Genomic DNA, 23,528 nt, shown 5'->3' with positions numbered 1-23,528 from the left:
ACAGCTCTACGGCTCCACCTAGTGTCCACTATAGAATGACATGCTATTGATCACTACACAGTGAAAAGGAGACGGTTGGGGCCAGGAAACTGGAAACTGTTAAAGTGACAGAGGGCATCGGAAGAGTCGCGAATGTAGGTGGGAAGAGACTGGACAAGGGGAGAAAAAAGAGTCGAGATAGGAAGAGATAAGTTCCGTGGGGCAAGAACAGGCTGAAACGATTGGTCTACCAGGGCAGTCCTGTTTGTGGATCTTGGGAAGGAGGTAGAAGCAGGCTGTGCGGGGTTGGGGGACTATGAGGTTGGCGGCCATGGAGGGAAGATCTCCAGAGGAGAGGAGGTCAGTGACACACTTGGAAACAATGGCTTGAAGTTTGCTAGTGGGGTCATGGTCCAGGTGGAGGTAGGAGGTGGTGTTGGAGAGTTGGTGTTCAGCTTCCGTACGGTAGAGGTCGGTACGCCAAACAACAACAGCACCACCCTTATCAGCAAGTTTAATGATAAAGTTAGGGTTGGATCAGCGAGAACAGAGTGCTGCAAGTTCAGAGGGAGGTAGGTTGGAGTGAGTGAGGGGAGCAGAGAAATGGAGACGGCCGATGTCACGTCGGCAGTTAGCAATGAAAAGGCATAGAGAGGGTAAGAGGCCAGAGGGAGGGGTCCAGGTAGAATGAGAATTTAGAAAGCGGGAGAAAGGATCAGCCGTGCGGGGGGAAGACTCCTGGCCAAAGAAGTGGGCATGGAGATGAAGGTGACGGAAGAAGAGCTCAGCATCGCACCGAGCTCGAAATTCATTCAGGTGGGGGCGTAAGGGGATGAAGCTCAGGCCTTTGCTGAGGACTGATCGTTCGGGGTCAAAGAGGGGAAGGTCAGAGGGGATAGTGAAAACACGGCAGGGGGTGAGATTGGAAGAAGGGATGGGGTCCGAGGAAAGTAACGGGGAAGAAGGTTCTGGGGGGGGGGGGGGGGGGCGTTGGTGTCCACGAGTTGATGAAGCTTGCGATCCTTGACATCAGAAAGGAAGAAAAAAAGTTTTTTATTGAAGCGTCAGATGAGTCGAAGGATGAAATGGAACTGAGGACCCGGACAGCATTGAAATAGAGTGCGTCGGTGCTGCTGAAGAGAGAGGTCGAGGTTGTTCATGTGGCGGCGTATGGCGTTGAGCGTGGATCTCAAGATGCGGCAAAAGCAGTGGTTCGAAGAACGATGAATATCGAGGAGATATTTGTAATCCTGGGTGGATCCAAAACATGAAGGGTGGAAGTTTAGTTGGAATCCACGTGGAATAACTCTGAACCGGAGACTGTTACTGAGGAAAGAGATGTGGCTGTGAAACCGAGTCTTGGCAGATACCTGATCAAACACGAGAAGGGAAACTGAAAGTAATGAAGATGAACAAGGCTGAATAGATAAACGGAACTCCCGTTGGCAAGAAGAGCAGAACTTCAAGGTAGGCATCCCAATCTCACCCCCTGCCGTGTTTTCACTATCCCCTCTGACCTTCCCCTCTCTGACCCCGAACGATCAGTCCTCAGCAAAGGCCTGAGCTTCATCCCCTTACGCCCCATCTGAATGAATTTCGAGCTCGACACGATGCTGAGCTCTTCTTCCGTCGCCTTCGTCTCCGTGCCCACTTCTTTGGCCAGTCTTCCCCCCGCACGGCTGATCCTTTCTCCCACTTTCTAAATTCTCGTTCTACTTGGACCCCTCCCTCTGGCCTCTTACCTTCCTTCTCTAGATCTTTTCATTGCTAACTGCCGACGTGACATCGGCCGTCTCCATTTCTCTGCTCCCCTCACTCACTGCAACCTACCTCCCTCTGAACTTGCAGCACTCCGTTCTCTCCGATCCAACCCTAACATTATCATTAAACCTGCTGATAAGGGTGGTGCTGTTGTTGTTTGGCGTACCGACCTCAACCGTGCGGAAGCTGAACGCCAACTCTCCAACACCTCCTCCTACCTCCACCTGGACCATGACCCCACTAGCAAACATCAAGCCATTGTTTCCAAGTGTGTCACTGACCTCATCTCCTCTGGAGATCTTCCCTCCATGGCCGCCAATCTCATAGTCCCCCAACCCCGCACAGCCCGCTTCTAACTCCTTCCCAAGATCCACAAACAGGACTGCCATGGTAGACCAATCGTTTCAGCCTGTTCTTGCCCCACGGAACTTCTCTCTTCCTATCTCGACTCTATTTTTTCTCCCCTTGTCCAGTCTCTTCCCACCTACATTCGCGACTCTTCCAACGCCCTCCGTCAATTCAACAGTTTCCTGGCCCCAACCGTCTCCTTTTCACTATGGACGTCCAATCCCTCTGCACCTCCATCCCCCACCAGGACGGCCTTCAGGCGCTCCGTTTCTTCCTTGAACAGAGGCCCAACCAGTCCCCATCCACCACCACCCTCCTCCGCCTGGCTGAACTTGTTCTCACATTGAACAACTTCTCCTTTGACTCCACTCACTTCCTCCAAATTAAAGGTGTTGCTATGGGAATCCGCATGGGCCCTAGCTATGCCTGCCTTTTCATGGGATATGTGGAACACTTTGTTCCAGTCCTACTCAGGTCCCCTCCCTCACCTCTTTTTCCGGTACATCGATGACTGTATTGGTGCAGTTTCCTGCTCTCGCCTGAACTAGATAAGTTCATTCACTTTACTTCCAATTTCCACCCTTCCCTCACCTTCACATGGTCCATCTCCGACTCTTCCCTTCCCTTCCTTGACTTCTCCGTCTCCATTTCTGGTGATCGGCTTTCAACAAACATCCACTACAAGCCCACCGACTCCCACAGCTACCTGGACTACACTTCCTCCCACCCCGCTTCCTGTAAGGACTCTATTCCATTCTCCCAGTTTCTCCGACATGTCTTCCTTTTTCCTCAGCCGAGGATTCCCCTCTACCGTGGTTGACGCGGCCCTTGACCGTGTCCGTTCTATTTCCCGCACTTCTGCTCTCACCCCTTCCCCTCCCTCCCAGAACCATGATAAGGTTCCCCTTGTCCTCACCTTTCACCCCACCAGCCTCCACATTCAACGGATCATCCTCTGCCATTTCCGCCACCTCCAACGTGATCCCACCACCAAACACATCTTCCCCTCATCCCCCCTTTCAGCATGCTGAAGGGACCGCTCCCTCCACGGCACCCTGGTCCACTCCTCAATCACCCCAACAGCCCTTCTCCTTCACCTGGCACCTTCCCGTGCAAGCGCAGGAGATGCAACACATGCCCTTTTTGTAGTGTATGTGCCTTTAAGGGGAGAACTACTTTTTTACAGCTCCTGTATACTATAGTACTGGCAGTGACAACACCTGTATATAACCCTGAGTAGGGATCTGTACTGTTTAGTTTTAGAGCAACCCTCATCCAGTAAACACCTGTTGATTGTTATCTGCAGCCTCTGTCGATTATTTGAAGGACACACTACCTAAAGATATCTAGATTTAACATTGGCGACGAGTCGTTTTGAACCTACCTGCAACTCTGAAGAAGGAGGCCGATTCCACCAGTGCGGGCGTCGACCATCCAGGGAGAACTTGAGCATCGCAGAGGAGGCTGTAGAGAGCTGGGCTTGGTTCTCCAGCCGCGACGATCCAGCGCAGCGGGCTGGCAGCAGGTACGGCGCAGACCCTTCCTGGACAGTGGCGGCAGGAGCCGACCGACGGCACAGAAAAAGGCTGAGCAGCGTCGACGGGTAAGAGAGAGGGTAAAGCGCACAGGGCGCAGCCGGGGTTGAAGACCGAGCGGCGTCAACAAGAGGGGAAAATGCGCAGAGCGCGGCCGGTGTTCAAAGGCTGAGCAGCGTCCGCGGGGAAAGAAAAGAAGGGAAGACGCCATTTTCAGCCAGTGGAGAAGAAGGGAGAGCGCGGGAAGAAAGGAAAGCGCGGGAGATGCCATTTTTAGCCAGTCTAACCACACCCAGGGATGCCGAAGAGTGGCAGTGTCACAGCGTTCGACAATGAAGTCTGAGATTGGGCGACATATATAGAGCGCATAGAGGTGTACTGCAAGGCGAACGAGGTGCCAGATGCCAGGAATGCACTGGTATTGTTGAATTCCATGGGTGCAAAAACGTACGGCTTACTGCGAAACCTAGTAACCCCAGAGAAGCCAGTGGAAAAGGATTTTGAAAGCATAGTGGCAATCCTACAGGACCACTTAAACCCCACACCGCTGCTGATAACAGAAAGATTTAAGTTCCACAAAAGGAACCAGCATAAAGACGAAAGTAATGCTGAGTATTTAACGGAACTGCACAAGCCATCGAAACACTGCCAGTTTGGAACGGGACTAGCAGATACTTTAAGGGACAAGTTTGTGTGTGGGCTTCAAAGTGAAGGAACTCAGAAACGGCTTCTATCAGAAAAGGATCTTATGCTGGACAAGGCTTTGAGCCTGGCAGTATCACACGAAGCAGCTGCACGGGGCGCTGCAGAGATACAACGGAGACCGCAAGAATATGGCACAAATGAAATGTCATATGGAACAGGGAAGTGTTATCGCTGCGGCAGAACAACACATGACCATAAGGATTGTTGGTTGAAGGACCAAGTGTTGGTTCAAGGACCAAGTGTACAGACAGTGTGGAAAAGTAGGACACATAATAAGAGTCTGCAGGTCGGGAAAGAAAACCAGCAGCAAGAAACCTCCACAGGAGAAGTACAAAAAGGTACATAAGGTGACGGAGAGTAGTTCAGACGAACAGAAAAGTGATACAGACTCCGGAAGCAAGGAGCTGGGTTGTCTGAAACTACATAATGTAACCAAAATGGAGGATCACCAAACTATCTGGGTCACGCTCAAGATAGACGGAGTCCAAGTGAAAATGGAATTGGACACAGGATCAGCCCTAACAGTCATAAACCGAAGGGACTACAAGCGGCTATTCTCACATATACCCTTGAGAGATACAAAGATTGTCTTGAAGACGTACACGGGCCAAAAAGTCTACCCCAAAGGAAAAATAAAGGGTGAACGTGATATACAACGGCAAGGAAACACCAAAAATGGACCTATATGTATTGCCAGATGGAGGACCACCACTACTAGGACGTGAATGGATCCGGAAGATACAGTTAGATTGGCATGCCATACAAGCACTGACGGTAGATGCCAAAAAGGATGACGACGTCACACCTGGACGACTGTCAAAAATGCTAACTGACGCACAAGTGTTCCAGGAGAGACTCGGAACATTAAAAGGCATAACAGCGACGATCAAAATAGAGGAAAATGCAAGCCCAAAGTTTTTTTTTTTTTTTTTTTTTTTAAAAAAGGCCAGACCGTTGCCTTACGCGATCTGCCCAGCCGTCGAAGCAGAGCTGGAAGGTTTGGAACGTTCTGGAGTACTATCCAAAGTGGACTGGAGCGAGTGGGCTACACCCATCATTCCTGTAATGAAGAGGTCGTTGAGTAATACGCCTGGGGAACCAAAGAAGATTCGCATCTGTGGGAACTTTAAGGTGACAGTGAACCCAGTCCTTCACACGGTACAATATCCGCTTCCGAGGATTGAAGATATTTTCGCCTCGCTATCTGGAGGAAAACGCTTCACTAAGATTGATCTGGCCCAGGCGTACCTGCAAATGGAGGAGGTAGAAGAAGCCGCGAAACAGTACCTCACGATCAACACTAATAAAGGTCTCTACCAATACAACTGGCTGGTGTTCGGGGTAGCATCAGCTCCGGCTATTAGGGAAAGGGCAATGGATCAAGTCCTGCAAGGGATTCCAGGGACCCAGTGTTGTTTGGACGACATCCTGGTCATGGGCAAAAATGACAGTGATCACCTCGCCAACCTGGAGCAGGTGCTCACTAGATTGAAGGAATATGGGCTCCGAGCTAATCACCACAAATGCGAGTTTTTCCAGAAGCAGATCTCGTATTGTGGCCACGTTATTGATGAAGAGGGGTTACATAAGTCCCCTGAAAAGATTGAGGCAGTAGGCAAGGCTCCAGCACCGGAAAATGTGTCACAACTGAGGTCATTCCTCGGGCTGGTGAACTACTACCATAAGTTCTTGCCGAATTTGTCTACGTTACTACACCCACTGAACACCCTACTGCAAACGGGGGTACCTTGGAAGTGGAATGACAAATGTAAACGAGCTTTCCAGAAGTGCAAAGAATTGATCACATCAAAGGAGGTGTTGGCTCATTTCAACCCAGCACTACCAATTCGGTTGGCATGTGATGCATCATCCTATGGTATTGGAGCGGTACTGTCGCACAAATTCCCGGACGGCTTGGAGAGGCCAGTAGCCTTTGCGTCTCGGTCACTAACCTCAGCCGAGCGAAACTATGCCCAGATTGACAGGGAGGCCCTCAGCCTAGTGTGGGGAGTGAAAAAGTTCAACCACTATCTGCACGGGCAGAAGTTCACCTTGCTGACTGGCCACCAACCACTTGTCTCCATCTTTAATCCAAAGAAGGGTGTTCCGGTGACTGCGCAACAGCTACAAAGATGGTCCCTTTTTCTAGGGGCGAACCAATATGAAAGAGAGTATAAGGGCACGAAACAGCATGGAAACACTGATGGGCTATCACGCCTGCCACTGCCTACTGCGGAGGAAGCACCAGCAGTGGACCCTGTCGAAATATTTTATTCGACTATAATTGAACGCTTGCCAGTAACTAACGCGGATATAGGGAAGGAGACCAGAAATGACCCGACACTGTCTCGGGTATATGATTTGACGGTGAAGGGATGGCCAACAGATTGCGACTCACTGTTGCCAGCATTCTCATCCAGAATAGAACAGCTGTCAGTATGCCAGGGGACCTTGATGTGTGGATCCCGAGTGGTAATTCCACCCAAGTTAAGAGAGAGAGTGCTCAATGAGCTTCACGAAGGCCATCTGGGAGGGGTGAAAATGAAAAGCCTTGCTAGGGCTTATGTGTGGTGGCCGGGGATCGATCAGCAAATCGAGGACCTGACAAAGAGCTGCTCAGGATGCCAGAAGGTCCAAAATGCACCACCACATGCCCCTCTACACCCATGGGAGTGGCCCTCCTCTCCATGGCAACGTGTGCATATTGATTTTGCTGGTCCATTCATGGACTCAATGTTCTTAATAGCCGTGGATGCGCACTCGGAATGGCCCGAGGTGATCAAAATGTCCTCCACCACCACGGAGAAAACGATTGCAGTCCTACGGACCATATTTGCCAGGAACGGCTTGCCAGAGCAGATTTGCTCTGATAACGGACCACAGTTTGTGTCCGAAGAGTTTCGGAAATTTATGAAAAGGATTGGGGTAAGGCATTACACATCCGCCCCGTATCATCCAGCCACAAATGGATTGGCTGAGAGGTTCGTACAAACCTTTAAAAAGGCCGTAAGGGCCATGTGCGATGACGACATTCCACTGCAGCACAAGGTGGACAATTTCCTGCTAGCCTACAGAAATGCGACACATGCAGTTACCAACCAGACCCCGGCCATGATGTTCTTTAGCCGAAGTTCGAGATCTCGTCTGGATTTGCTCAGACCAAATGTACGAAGAAATGTGCTGGAATTGCTTATTCTCAACATCAATGAGAAGCCGACAAGGAGCTTCAATGTAGGGCAACCAGTCTTGGCCCGCGACTACCGAACAGAGAAATGGCAACCAGGAATGATATGCACACGGCAGGGGCCACTAATGTACACAGTGAATGTTGGGGAGAACATTGTGAGACGCCATGTCGACCAGATCCTAGCGTCACAGGAACGAGTCAACGCCATGTCTCGCGTACCTGGTAATGAACCCGACATACAGGTAGCATCTACCCCAGAAACAGTAGTATCGGAAGCTGATGAACCAACCGACGATAGGGTGCCAGAATCGCCTCCGCACCAAGAGCAAGACACTCAGGAAAGGCGCTATCCAGAAAGGATCAGGAAGCCGCCCCAAAGACTGAATTTATAAATGGACTATTTTCAGTTAATGTTGCATGTTAAAAGTGTTAATTGTTAAATGAATGTTATGGTACTGTTAATCTAAAAGGGGAGGAATTGTAGTGTATGTGCCTTTAAGGGGAGAACTACTTTTTTACAGCTCCTGTATACTGTAGTACCGGCAGTGACCACACCTGTATATAACCCGGAGTAGGGATCTGTACTGTTTAGTTTTAGAGCAACCCTCATCCAGTAAACACCTGTTGATTGTTATCTGCAGCCTCTGTCGATTATTTGAAGGACACACTACCTAAAGATATCCAGATTTAACACTTTTACCTCCTTTCCCACTGTCCAGGGCCCCAAACACCCCTTCCAGGTGAAACAGCGATTTTCTTGTACTTCTTGCAATTTAATATACTGTATTCACTGCTCACGATGTGGTCTCCTCTACATTGGGGAGACCAAACGCAGATTGGGCGACCGCTTTGCGGAGCACCTCCGTTCAGTCCGTAAGGGTGACCCTGAGCTTCCGGTCGCCTGTCACTTTAATTCACCGCTTCACTCCCACTCTGATGTCTCTGTCCTCAGGCTATTGCATTGTTCCAATGAAGCTCAACGTAAGCTCGAGGAACAGCACCTCATCTTTCGATTGGGCACTTGCAGCCTGCCGGACTCAACATTGAGTTCAACAATTTCAGATAATTATCCCTGCCCCCATTTTTCATGCAATATGATTTTTGCCATTCCCATTTGCAACATTTTATCTTTCCTGCCTCTTACAAAAGTACAGGGTATTCTTTCTATTCCTTCCTCCCCTCCTAAACCCACCCCCCCCTTCTCTGCACCTGCTTAATAGCTGTTACATCTCCAGCTTTTTCCAGTTCTGATGAAGGGTCCCAGACCTAAAACGTTAACTCTGTTTCTCTCTCCACGGATGCTGCCTGGCCTGCTGAGTATTTCCAGCATTTTCTGTTGTTATTATACACTTAATGGCACAGTTTTAAAGAGTGTACAGGGACAGAGGGACCTGGGAGTTAATATGCAGAGGTCTCTGAAGGTGGCAGGACATATTGAGAAGTGGTTAACAAAGCATATGGGATCGTGGGCTTCATAAATAGAGGTATTGAGTACAAAAGTAGAGAAGTTAAGCTGAACCTTTATAAAGCGCTGGTTAGGCCACAACTGGAGTATTGCGTACAGTTCTGGTCACCACACTTTAGGAAGGATGTTAAAGTCCTTGAGAGGGTGCAGGAGATTTACCAGAATGGTTCCAGGGATGGGGGATCTTAGCTACAAGGGCAGGTTGGAGAAGCTGGATTTGTTTTTGTAATGTGTATATACCTTTAAGGGGGGGGAACTACTTTTTACAGCTCATGTATACTGTAGTACCGGCAGTGACCACACCTGTATATAGCACTGAGTACTGCTAGTCCTCCACCACCATGGAGAAAACTATTGCAGTCCTACGGACCATTTTTACCAGGAACGGCTTGCCAGAACAGGTTTGCTCCGACAACGGACCACAGTTTGTGTCCGAAGAGTTCTGGAGGTTTATGCAGAAGAATGGGGTAAGGCATTACACATCCGCCCCGTATCATCCAGCCACAAATGGATTGGCTGAGAGGTTCGTACAAACCTTTAAGAAGGCAATAAAGGCTATGTACAATGACAACATTCCGCTGCAGCACAAGGTGGACAATTTCCTGTTCGCCTACCGGAATGCGACACATGCAGTCACCAACCAGGCCCCAGCCATGATGTTCTTTAACCGAAGGTGAAGATCTCACCTGGATTTGCTCAGACCAAACGTACGAAGAGATGTTGAAAGTAAGCAATTCCAGCACATCCATGAGAAGCCAACAAGGAGCTTCAATGTAGGGCAACCAGTCTTGGCCCGCGACTACCGAACAGAAAAATGGCAGCCAGGAACGATATGCATACGCCAGGGCCCACTAATGTACACAGTGGACGTTGGGGAGAACATCGTGAAACGCCATGCTGACCAGATCCTAGAGTCACAGGAACAAGTCGACCCCATGCCTCGCCCATACGTACCTGGTGAGGAACCCGACGTACAGGTCGCATCTACCCCAGAAACAGTAGCATCGGAAGCCGATGACCCAACCGACGACAGGGTGCCAGAATCGCCTCCGCACCAAGAGCAAGACACTCGGGAAAGGCGCTATCCAGAAAGGATCAGGAAGCCTCCCCAAAGACTGAATATATAAATGGACTATTTTCAGCTAACATTGTATGTTAAAAGTGTTAATTGTAATTAGTTTGATATTTAATTGTTAAATGAGTGTTATGGTACTGTTAATCTAAAAGGGGAGGAATTGTAATATATATACCTTTAAGGGGGGGGAACTACTTTTTACAGCTCATGTATACTGTAGTACCGGCAGTGACCACACCTGTATATAGCACTGAGTAGTAATCTGTACAGTCAGTTCCAGAGGTGAGCCACGTTGAGTAAACACCTGTTATACCGTTCTCCTGCAGTCTTGTGTCTTACTACTGACAGACACAACAGTTTTCATTAGAGCAAAGGAGGTTGAGGGGTGATTTGATAGGTGTACAAGATTATGACGGGTTTGGATAGGCTAGGTGGGGAAAGGCTGTTCCTACTAGTTGATGGTACAAGGACCAGGGGACACAGATTTAAGGTTTTGCGCAAGAGATACAGGGGGATGTAAGAAAAAACTTTTTATTTTTTTAAAAATTTTTTAAAAAAAGAGTGGTGATGACCTGGAATTCACTGCCGACGGAAGTGGTGGAAGCGGAGACACTCAATGTTTTCAAGGGGAGACTGGATAGGCACTTGAGGGAAATAAACTTGCAGGGCTACGGGGATAGAGCAGGGGAGTGGGACTGACTGGATTGCTCTAGAGAGCTGGCACGGACTCGATGGGCTGAATGGCCACCTTCAGTGCCGTTATGACTCTGACGACAAACATTTCACAGAATGAAAAGTCTCAAATTACTAAAGCAGTAATGTTTTGAGAGAGTGATCACATGCTTAGAGTATTACCAAAATGATTTTGCTTCACCTGTACTAGAATATAAAGTGTCTTGTTATTATCTCATTTAGGCTTGAACAGAATAGCTCATGAACAATGAGCAAGAATGTATTACTGTTATAGGCCAATAAAATAGTTTGTTATCTTTGGGATATTATTTTGTATTTTTCCCACATCAAAACAAGAAAACATGCTAAATCGGATATACCAAACGCTGCAATGAAGCTTAGTTCCTCATACGAGTGATACAGCTATTCCCATGGGTGAAGATACTGCTAACATCACACTGCCTCAGCCTACCCTTTATACCAGTGGTTCAGGCGGAGCCACACCAAAAACTTCACTGTTCAGTTCATAGTCTATAAACTGTTTAGTATTTGTAGGCTTGGTACTAAACCATAAAAATCACTTCTATGCTGATCTCAGCAGGGGCAGCACAGGAAGACAGGCACAACACGCAGTCTCTGTCTACAGGGTAGAAACGACAAAAGTCGTTCACTATTCCATCTCCTGATCGCTATTCAAAGATCCCTGTACAAAGTGCATGTGTAGCCGCCAGGTGATGTCAGAATTTGGCTGGGATGTGATCTCTATCCCCACCCCCTCCCCTTGAATAGGTCTGAACAGCCACGATGTCGGGTTATACATGAAGATTCACCACTTGGGACAGCAGTCAGCCCTGACAAAACCAAGGTGAGGAACAGGGGGCAGGGGAAAGAGAAAAAAAAACAAGCTCATTACAAAAAATAATCATCCTCCTAAAACAAATCAAAGCATGGTTAACCATTTTCTGTTGTTATCTAACATTAGAACAGAACAATTTATTTAAGAAAATAACCAGAGGCCCCTGGTTTGAAACAATTCTCAGCTACATTCTACCTGCTTCCACAGAATGCATTTTAACCAAGGGACAAGACCTTCTATAAAAATTCACACATTGCATAGCCTTAGCATTGCAGTTCAAATTTTGGGAAGTCAATTGCTGTTTTAAGACCAAGTTAGTACATTTAAAATTTCCCTTCTAAAATTCGATTTCAAGGGAAAGATTTCACAAAATAAAAACCTTCTTCTCTTTCCCTTCCTCATATTACTGGTTAGCACTAAGCCTCATCCATTTCCTAAAAACTTAGGAAACAGGCCTTGTAGAACATATTCTTGACTGTAACTGTCACTCAAACCCCTCATTACCTTTTGCATTCAGTCCTCCAAGGAACCTATTTTAATTCACCCAGTATGTGAAATAATAAAAAAAAAATCTTAAGATACAAAAAGACTGATATTTTATGCTGAAGAAAAGGGAATGTTTCACTTTAACTTCATAGAATTGAAGTGCCTAATTTCCCAGAGCTACATGGTTGCTATAGATGGTTTCCAACAATCTAGATTTACTGTCACAACCTTGTAAGTCAAGTGATATTATACTTCAAATACACCTGTAATAAAGTGAAATCAGTTGGGCAGTCTCAATCCACTTCCTAGTTGGCACTGGCCCACAATACAAACAACCCATAATTTCCTGCTGAACAGAACAAAATCCACTGCATAAAAAAAAACACAGGTTTCATTTAAAGACCATGTATCTAGAGTTTGTGGCTTGTAAACTTGGAGCAAATAAGGCGACGGGTCTGTAATGCCATTAATTCATTGTAAGTTGAAATATTTATAGTAAGGAGCACTCTACGTGAAATCAGTTGGGCAGTCTCAATCCACTTCCTAGTTGGCACCGGCCCACAATACAACAACCCATAATTTCACATTAAACCGGCAATCTTGCTCAGAGAAGTAAAAAAGACTAAAGTGGAAAAAGTGAAAACATGCCAATGCAGGGTGCTCTGAAGTTGGTGTTATCACATACCTGAGGCAGCATAGTATCAGGAACTCAGTGCAAGTCTAACAAAGGCCAGATCAGATAATAACCATCCAGAAATGTTGTTATAAGACTTAAATATCTATTTATTTAAATTTTATACTGGATACATTTTTCACCATCAATTTTGCACACACACAACAATGTTCTATCCAGTGCTCGTTCCATCAGCTCCCACGCTCACCACAAACAACCCCCGAGATCACTTTCAGCTTCACTCCAATTAAAGTTTTTTTTTTACCTTTTAAATTAGGTTAAGCAATAATTTTTTGCCAAAATGCAACCCCTTTAGAAATCTGTATGCAAACAGCAGGTAGCAATTGTAAAAGTCAGATAGCCAGGTGGTGGATAGAATACTAGAGCCTAGTCTTTAGTCGCTTACAAGCCTTTATTTACAGTACATACTGTGCACGCCCAAGATAAGCTTCCCCCAAAATATGAATACAAGTCCCCAATTAATAACCACCACTTGAAAACAATGAACAGCAACCATTTATTGTTTTTGCATAAAAATTTGGGCATTAGCTTTCAGAGAAGGTGGCAACCATATAAACAAATCATACAAACAAATCGATATAAATAATAGTCACCCTTTCACAAAATCAAAGTAGTTTTTTTTGAATGAAAGCAGTACTGGGGACAAGCGTGTGAAGGTGACTGAGGGCAAAAGTGGAGAAAACAACACAAAAAGGTGAGGGGAAGGTTTACAACAACTAGTTGTATGTAATTATCACTGTTGTACAATAATTGTTAAACTGGAGTCAACCACAAGCAGTTTAGGGGTATGGTTGAATTATTCAGCTCAAATTAATGAAAGTAAAAATCTTCCAGGAATAACTGAATAGTGATAATGGATTAATTTGTGCAGCCTTGCCAAACAAAGGATTGAATGGAAATCTGAACAGTAAAACCAAAGGTCAACTCCATCAATCATCCAGCTAAATCTCAATCTGGCAAAACAGTATGCAGTGTGTCCACTACCACCCGATTTTAATCAGACAACCAGACAGAATGCACTGCATCAGAACCCACCAGCACTGGGCAGCGTTACAATGGAGGTGTATTCTGTCAAGGACTAAGAAATGCTATGCATTTTAACTAGAGCTCTTGTATTAGTATGCTGGGCAGGGGATTCTGCATAACCAGTTGTTTCAGGAGATTAAATCCTCACCAAGTAATCATTTTGAAAGCCAACGAAGTATTCACACAAGTCAACTCCTGATAAATACTTACACAAAGCACTTAATTCCACTTAAACTACCTCCCATTTGCATCAAATAAAGAATTTGGCATCAACATAATGTTATTTCCAATTAGTCCTTTTAATACACACAAGAAATAATATTAAATCCACCCTTAATCTGGACCTAGGAACAATAGCATAAGACAGATAGCGAAACTACTTTTGTATTACAAATGTTTTTTGAAGTGTTTTTCAGTTTTGCTCAGATTTAATCACTCACATTTTGCATATTTTGAGCCTTACCCAAGTATCAGTTTCAGATGAAACATACATTTAAAAATTATAAATCACAGGAAGTTCTCCCAATGGCTCAGTCGGTAGATGAAATACATGATGTGGCAACGAGCTCTGCAGATCATAAAGGTCTCAGGCTTAACCACTTGCCTGTGCGGAGTTTGCTGATCTCAGCCAGGACAGTGGTGAGCGATTATAATTGGCTTTGAAGAAAAGGAAATAGCCCAGTAATGCCAATGAACTGAGCAACATCTGTTTGACAGACTGATCCATAAACACAAGAAAAAAAGTTTGCTCAGAACAGAAAACGCATTTGTAACTAAAGCAAGGTCAAAAGTGACATCTATTCCTTTCAAGTGCCAAAGAGATGCTCAGATTTTGAGTTAGAGAAAAGATTGGCACTGTAGTAAGCTTTTACATTTTTAATAACTTGAATTTCATATCCTTACAATACTAAACATCCTTAATACTAAACAGTATTGAGACATGAATTACACTAGAACCGCCCCCCCCCCTAAAATAAGCTTTAAACTGTTTCAGTCCTGCACAAGTCTTAACTTAAAATGTATTTTTTTTTTTTTAAAACACATCACTCAACCAAACATATATATTGTCTTCCTATTTTAAAACAGAAAATAATCTGTTTCAGTGAACAAACAAGATATAAATTGCATAACTTACACAATGCGATACAGGAGAAAGCATGAAAGCTTATGACACATTGGGAAGACACGGAGTGGGGAGGAGATGAGGAAAAGAGTTTGTTTCTTTTTAAGTATCTGTAATTTCAATTGGACCTAGAGATTCTGCTGACCAAAATTCAAAACTCCTGCTAACATACTGTCCTCCATTCATTAGCAAAAAAAGTTGGCACAAGTATAAGGTAGAGAAACCCATTTTAATCTCACACCAACTGTTTTAATAACATTAATAAACTGAGGAAAACACACCCCTTGTTACAAAACTCCAATTCACAAGGGAATACCAGGAAAAAAACTTAGCATTTTAACGCATAACTTCTCAAATTCATGATAGGAAGTATATTCTTCCTGTTAATGATGCGGATTGTGGAGAAAGATCATTTTACTCCTGAAAATTTACACTGGGGATTCAGGTGGCTACATTTTGGGCTATAAATCTGGGACCAACAAAATTAACTCATTCCACACATGTATTGAAGTTAGCAGAATACGACAAGATGTTAAAAGTTCAGAGTACTGTACTTGAAACAGACATAATACATTAATATTTTTCAAATACGTATGCATGGGATAGTAGGTGTCTGACTAACACATTGTCAATCAATTTGGAGGCCATCAAACTTGCAAGAATTGAATTTAACCAGATTTGTAAAATTAAATTGCTGCCTTAAACTCCACGTCAGAAATGTTTGTTTTTAGCACAAATATATCTGCTGAACAAAGCAGAGACAGCCTGGCATTGCTGCAAGGGTAACAGGATAGTATTACTAGACCACATTCTCTCGTTTTACAACACACACGATTTTGACCAAAAACATGTTGAAATGAAACTGAAATTCAGTTTCTTGGCATTAAGAGGCCAGAGATAAATAGGAAGATTTTTTTTGCATGCGACATAATGTAACTCACCAACACTAAGTACTACGAGGAATTTAATTAGAAAAACAACTCAGTATTCGAACACTGATGCTTGTCCCCAAAAGGACACTGCAGAATGCAGCAAAGATAACCTTCTAGAATCGCAAAGATGGGCTTGGATTCAGCTAATACTTACTTATAAAAGGGCAAAGCCAGCTTGAAAAGGCTTTCACTTCAATTCTAACTTAAGTTTTATATCAGCAAGGTAAGACATATTAAATGCTGGCCTTGCCAGCGAAGTCCACATCCAATAAATTTTTTCCTTACGGGATGGTTTATAAAATAGTGCTGCATAGTACAGTACAGGTAGACTATCCTTTATCCGAAAACCTCGGGACCAGCCGAGTTTCGGATAAAGGAGAATTTCGGATTTCGGAAGGTGGGTCGGCGGGGGGGTCGTGCGCACGACTTACGCTGATGCTCAGCGTAAGTCAGTCGGGGTCGGCGGTCGGCGGTTGTCGGGGCCGGCGGGGTCCGCGGGGGGGTCGGCGGTTGTCGGGGCCGGCGGGGTCCGCGGGGGGGTCGGCGGTTGTCGGGGCCGGCGGGGTCCGCGGGGGGGTCGGCGGTTGTCGGGGTCGGCGGGGGGTCGTGCGCACGACTTACCCTTTATCCGAACTTCCAAAACTGGAACCCTCTAAAAACCGAAGGTTTTTTCGTTCGTACGCACGACTTACGCTGAACGAAAAAACCTTCGGTTTTTAGAGGGTTTCGGTTTTCGGAAGTCCGGATAAAGGGTAGTCTACCTGTATTTAGGATACATCAATCCTAAAACCCTGGTTTGCCTTCAAAATTCATTACTGGTGCACTGTAATAGTCTGGTTATTGTCATAATCAAACTTACTGGAGACGTACAAACATTTTGAAATTAAGACTGATTTTTGAAATGATTAACCTGTACCTGTAGATTTTCCACAGGCAACCAGTGTGACCATTAAGTCCAAAACCATGTTAGCTACCTAAACCAACCAGTCACTCCACATGAGTCATTTTGTTCACCATTTGTATGGCTGCAGTAGACAATCTTAAAACCAACTTGAAAATGGGTAGTCATGGTAATCAAATTGATGCTACAGTGTCACATTATGAGGTTCTAATTTAACAAATATAAAAATATTTTACAACATATGCTATTCTTGAAACCTGCAATGTTCCAAACTTTGAAATCTACTGCAGTCCTAACACACTTAAAGTTGCTAGTATTCCTCCTCTGCCCCTATAGTCTAAGTCAGCGTGGGACTCTCCAGATGCAAGGTACTTGCTCTGCACTTGCTGGTTATTTCTGTACCTGAATCAGATGTCCATTTCATTTCTATTACTGAAGTTCTAATTTTAACCAGGTATTTTTGTAAATGACCGATCAACACACTAAACCTATCGCCACCTACTCGGAAAGATGACACTGTACAATCATCTGCATGGAGATTAGTCTCACCGAAACTTTACATATTTCCACGCACTTACTGCAAAAGCCAGTCATAGGTGCATATAATTTATTGATTTGTATGGGTTTGACAGACATTTCTCTGAAATCCACTGAAATTTCTATCACTTTGGTGGAAGAAATCATCATAAATTTGACCCGTTTCATGAAAATGGATAGGTTTTGCTGCCCACACCAAGCCATAGGATGATCCGATCGCTCACTAGAAGCAGAATCATCAATTTAACTACACTGAAAGTGAACAACACAATTCAAGAACATTCAGCAGTGCATTACAGTTGTCATGATCTTTCTTCAAGTGAAAGGAAAACAACTACAGCATAGGTCATAATGGAAACCAATGTACCATGTAGACCCTAGTTTTGCTACTAATCTTAAAAAGCCCAAGTGACCCATTTCTTCAAATAAACCATGACACAAATCAATAATTGTGAAAAAGGCAAGGGCTGTCTCAAAAGATTCAATTCTTACCCCCGTCACCAAGGTATTTAATATCCATTTTGGCGTACACCCCGCATTCAAAAATTTTAAAGGTTTGCATTACAAAGAATTTGTGCAGCATGAACACATTTCTTCTGCCGCTATAATTTTAAAAAAATATTATATACACATTATATAAAAACTAAAAGCAGGCACTTGTTAACAAAACTATTCTTCCTGTTGCCAATTTTTCCTCATTATAAATTCCTATGCTCACATTTATAAGGGAAACTGTCCACGTAATCATGTCACACTGCAATTACACCCTTCCACCAGTGGTGCTGCAGCACCTCAGCCTGGCATTTTCCAGCTCAGCCTATACAAGAGAAACACTTGCGCTAACCAGCTGCAATTCTATCATTCTCAAATTCTTGTTTTATTATTTAACAATAAATATAAAAATCTAAATATTATATAAAAATAAGTGTATAATGTACGACTTTAAAATGGGCCCTGAATTACATCGGTGTTCCTTGGTATAATTTCCCCTCCTCTGGCTCTCCAACAACACTTCACTTGAAGACTACACTTGGTCGTTTTAGAATAGAAAGAAAATAAAGTTACATTTTCAAACACAAACTGCAAAGTGATCAACATTTAACTGAAATAACTACGATTTGGGGAAAGAAGTAGAACGTATGAAACAATTCAAAAATGTTGCAGAAGCCAATCATGGTAGTACCAACAACAACTTATATTTACATAGCATTCCTCACAAAGACAAACATTTCAAAACACTCTACAAGATGGAGAGGCGGACACAAAACCAGAAAGGTGAAGGAATTGAGCCAGGGGTGGGGGAGGGGGGGCGGAATGGGGTAGAGATAAGTTTTCATGAGGCTTTAAGAAGGCAGGGAGAGAGATATCAAGGCAGTGTAGTTTTGGAACAGAAATTTAGAGGGGAGGGACACAGTTGCTGAACGATTAGTCTCCGATGTTGGACTGGGGAACAAGCAGTAATCTAGAGTCTCGCTGCATTCTCTTTTGCTTAACCAAGCTGTTAAACTGTTTTGTCAGATAAGTGTGTCCTTTTATTATGTAGGTTACATCAGCAACCAAACCACTATGCATCTTTTGCATCGTTCACTGGCCAGCATCAGAAAATAAAGTGAGCATGCACCATTTATACCTCTGGGACAAATTTTGCACTCAAGGGATATTATTTTCCATTTTTGTCAATTAATCACTCTCAGCATCAAGCACTCCCAGGTCAAGTATCACACAACCGAATAACAGGAATGCTCCCTCTACACTGTTCCAAAAATATATCTTCCGCCCAAGCCAAGATGAGCATCAATAGCATTTCCAGTTCCCACTGTAGCCATCTTTAGAGCCCGAGTAAGAATGACAAAGAATGCAAAGCCGCAGGCAATTTTGTATCATGGACTTAGATCAATACAACTAAAACTCATTTCACTTTGAACTTTTAAAAGTTAGCCCATAAATCTTGACGATTCAAACTTAGACCCATGATGTCATAAGACAGCAACAACCTGCATTTATATAGCACCTTTTAAATGTAGCAAAACATCCCAAGGCGCTTCAAAGAATTTTTAATAAGACAAAAATTGACACCGAGCCAAAGGAGACATTAGGACAGGTAACCAAAAGCTTGATCAAAGAGGTAGGTTTTAAGGAGCATCTTAAAAGGAGGATAGAGAGAAGTGGAGAGGCAGAGATGTTTAATGAGGGAATTCCAGAGCTTGGGGCTTAGGCGGCTGAAGGCATGGCCACCAATGGTGGGACAAAGTAAGTGTGGGAAGTACAAGAGGCCAGAGTTGGAGGAACGCAGAGTTCTTGGAGGGTTGTAGGAAATTACAGAGATAGGGAGGAGCAAGGCTCTGAGGGAATTAAACACAAGGAGAATAATTTTTAAATCAAGGCACTGCAGGACACGATTATATATTTATTAAAAGGAGTGCAATGCTCAGCCTGATCTCAGATTATAGACAATAAATAATAAGAAATTTGTTAGCCTATCTCAGCATTCAATAAACACCTCACACCCATTTTTGGGGGGAAAGTTCTGATGCCTTCTAACTATGAACACAAAGCATTAAAAAAAAAGATATAGGCAGCCAATCAGGTCCAGCAAATGTTGTGAAGTTAGTCAGGCTTTAAACAGAAAGCTGCAAGGGCAAGCTTTGGCCAGGTTCAGATATTTAGCATGCAGCAGGGTAGCTTGGAGTTATTTTGTTTAAATCAAGTAAGATGACCCACTGATTTAGGCAGAGTAGTGTGTTCTTTATTTTGTATTATGACACAAAAACAAGTTGTACTGATTGAACTAAATGAATCTGGTCATAACTGTCACTCTGTAAACAATTCATACCTGGCCTCATCAAGGTTTTTCCTCAGTCTGTCTTCAAATTCATTGAAGAAGGACACGTGCGACTAACACAAATATTCAGTTCAGGTCACAAGGTGAAACTACTGCTGTACCCCTGGATTAGACTATCATGAAGTTAGATATTGGGTAGTATGGGCACACCCCTATAAACAAAATGCTCAGACCACTTATGGGAGTAACAAGCACTATCAGAGAGAATAGTTAAGCCAAGACCCTAAATTTGTAACAATGGCATATTATTTTACGATTAAAAGACTTACTGCAGGTTGTTTGATGCAGCTCATGGAAATTCTCCTAGCTCTAAAGTACCAGTTAATTTTATTGCAGAAACTAGTATCAAGGACTGAAACTACAAAACAACCAACATGCTCCCAGAAACAAGCTTACTTGGAGATCTTTTCAACACGAGCACTCAAACCATCAGCTCTAAGCACAGCACAAAAGATAGCACCTTTACAAAAGTTATTTTTATAGTTTCACACTGCACACCACCTGCAGACACTCCCTGCAGTGTAGTTTGAAAATTTTAGCCTTCATGTTTGCACTTGCTCAGTAGCATACAATAGGACCTTCAAACAAAAAGGGAGACACCCTCAGACCATCCACTGCAACATAAATGGAAACCCAAAGCACCACTGGTGCCTTTGACATGCAGCTCCATTAAAACAGGGATGCCAATGCAGTAATACATATCTGGAAAGTGAAGTGAATCGCTCTCAGCAGTTACATAGCAACTCTTTAACCCTGCTTTTACAGTGAAAAAACTTAACTGCTACTCAAACTGCAAAGCAGGTTTCTGCCTGCCTAACTTTTCTCTTAGCAACTAAGGAACCAAGCTTAATTCTGGCCTACATAAATGTGAAGTCTATATCAAGTCTAAAACCTACAGGCTGTTCATCTTTTTAAAATTAAATCTTCATTTAAAAATGGAGCTAACACTCCCTGTTTAAACATTGCAACAAAGGAGTAGTGCTAATCTGCAGCTTTCTAGAGAATAAAAACTGTTTGATCTGGTTTGCGTAGGGAAGCTGTAGTCCAGCCAAAGAGCTAATTTCCTCAAGTGATTTCAATGTTCCGATGGGATGGATGTTCTTCACATTAAAAAGCAGATGGAGCCGACCAAATACTGACCTTCAAGAAAAACAGCTACAGACTTATGGCTGACTGTATTGCATTCTAAACTTCCTCTTATCTTTCTTAACTCTCATCTTGCTAAAGTTCCCACAGGCTGACAGGTACCATTTTTCAAGACATGCTCTTTTGCTTGAGCGAGACCTTAGAAAAAAGGGTTGCCAGAGCCAAGTTGGCCTTTGATTGGTCAGCTCATCGGAAGTGGCAGTTTGGAACACAGTCTACTCCTGCTAATTCAAAGTTGTTTGTCGCTTTGAAACAAAAGGTATTATCCAGTAGTACAAATTCAGCAATTTTAATAAAACAGGAGGCCTTTTTGAATGATGTCAATTCAAATTAACGATAATTCAAGTTAAGCAACTTAAAATCATTGGAAAAGACTGTACTTAAGGTCAGATATTGTTCGCCTCAAGAACAAGGTTCTGAGAAGTTCACAAATGTTTCAAAAACTTTGGAAGCTTTCAAGGGTGATCAAAATGCTCAAGATCATCTTTGGAAAATGAGAGTTTGTAAGATTGTAAAGTTACAAGGTTTAAGAAAGATTAAATAGTTTTAATTCAAGCACAAAGTAGAGAAAGTAAAGTATATTGCAACAGCTAATTCAATAGCCTTGTCCTCAGAACAGCGACAAAGTACAGTATAATAGCCAGAGTATATACGTAAGCTTTGTTAGGAAGAAAAGACAATGACATGCCACAGACATAACCCCCAAGGTGAACCCAATGAATCACAGTCTGCTATTCAAAAGGAATGTTTGATAATCTTATGCCCACGTCAAGTGACAGTTGCAACACTAGAAGTGATACACTGAATATAGACACCTTACTAAGTCTACACTGTAATCGTGAACATAATTGTTACACTGTTAACAAATGAAACCCAACTAATGTGGATATATATTGTGATAATTGCATTCATGTTTATGATAATTTAGATTGTGCTGATTGAGGTTAAGGAATTACTTTTACTATAAGAACCATTAACTTTTCTGCAGATGTAGTTAAATTAACTAGTGTTAGCAATGCATCTCTCTGTCTGACTTGGTCTTTGATACCTCTAGCAACTGATAAGTTGCACTTCGCAGTGTTGTAACGTGGTTTTGCTGTCAACCTATCTGATTTTGTCAATAATCAATATATTTTAGACTGGATTATGTGGGATAATTTGAAGCAAGCTAACTTAAGAATCATATAAAATGTTAGGCATACATGTTAAATCCCAAACTAAATTCAGATATGTATATATTGATGGAAAGAGGCACGATTCATCTGACACCCTTCTACTAATATAGGCTACATAATGGGATATTTTAAATACAACCTTTCTGGCACATTGGGACTCAGAAGTATTGTGCAGAATTCCCTACACTGGTAAGTAAATACCAACCAATGGTTGAAGAAGCTGCAAGTTTCTATATAGTTATATGAACTAAATGTGATCTTGTTCTTATTTTAAAATGAGAATGTACCCGCAACCCCCACCTCATCAAAAAATGATTTTAACGAGCATAACCCTGATCAAATCAGCAGAATGTACATCTATAAAAGGAAGCCAATGAAAACGATATTTCACAATGTTGTGAACATACGTTTTGAGCTATCTTTAACAGAGACCATTATCAAGAGACACTTTATTTTAGCCAGCATCCTGAAGTTTACCATAAGCCAGCTCGTTATTACAAGATTTTATAACAGGAATTTACAGAGGATCCTTTTAAATTACATTTCAGCAAAGATAATCTTCAGAATGACCCCATCTCATGCCAGCGGGTACATAAATGCCTGTTTTAAAAACTTACTTTTCAGTGCCTGAATCAATGCTTTTCCATCTTTAATCAAATCTTTAATGAACTTGTTTGTTTTTTCCAGCTCTGCTTCATGAGACTTGATTCTGTCCCGGAACTGCGGGCTGTCGAGGTAGCAATCACTGAACTCCAGCGCCGGTAGGCCCATGGTTATCAACAAGAGAAAGGCTAACAATCAGCAGGTCAAAGGCACCAGGATCCAAACTACAATGTCACAGTTCTCACAACCTTTCAAATTGAATTGCTGCACTGCATATGACTAATGAATAGATTACACAATATCCCACTGAGCTCTCTCCCTGTCTGTCCCTGGGCACTCGTTTTCTGTTCCTGGATGGGGGCGTTCGCTTGCACTCTGTCCTCTCTCACTCTGTCCTTCCCTGGGCTAAGTCAGTGTCGCTCTCTCTGGCTGTCTATCTCTCCCTTATGTATATGGCGTTCTCTCTCTTTCTCCCTAATG

At 43.5% G+C, this 23,528-nt stretch overlaps 1 protein-coding gene across 13 annotated transcripts in view; it reads right to left on the bottom strand.

Annotated features, from left to right (window-relative positions):
• The window catches only part of LOC147114055 (rho GTPase-activating protein 26-like), a 249,495-nt gene extending 226,279 nt beyond the window's left edge, over nucleotides 1-23,216 (bottom strand). For all 13 annotated transcript variants that reach the window (XR_015079339.1, XR_015079340.1, XR_015079341.1 and 10 more), the window contains exon 1: nucleotides 23,063-23,216. Coding sequence is in view for 9 of the 13 variants with exons in the window: in XM_085995616.1 (XP_085851742.1) it covers nucleotides 23,063-23,216 (154 nt within the window). In the remaining 4 variants the exon portion in view is untranslated. The remainder of the gene's footprint in view (nucleotides 1-23,062) is intronic.
• Nucleotides 23,217-23,528: the final 312 nt, after the last annotated feature.

Source organism: Somniosus microcephalus, chromosome 8 (assembly GCF_052327205.1).
Source record: "Somniosus microcephalus isolate GS21.2 chromosome 8, FLI_Smic_1.0, whole genome shotgun sequence".
NCBI lineage: Eukaryota > Metazoa > Chordata > Chondrichthyes > Squaliformes > Somniosidae > Somniosus > Somniosus microcephalus.
Note: the sequence above shows the minus strand (reverse complement) of the source record. Positions and strands in the feature narration are given on the sequence as shown.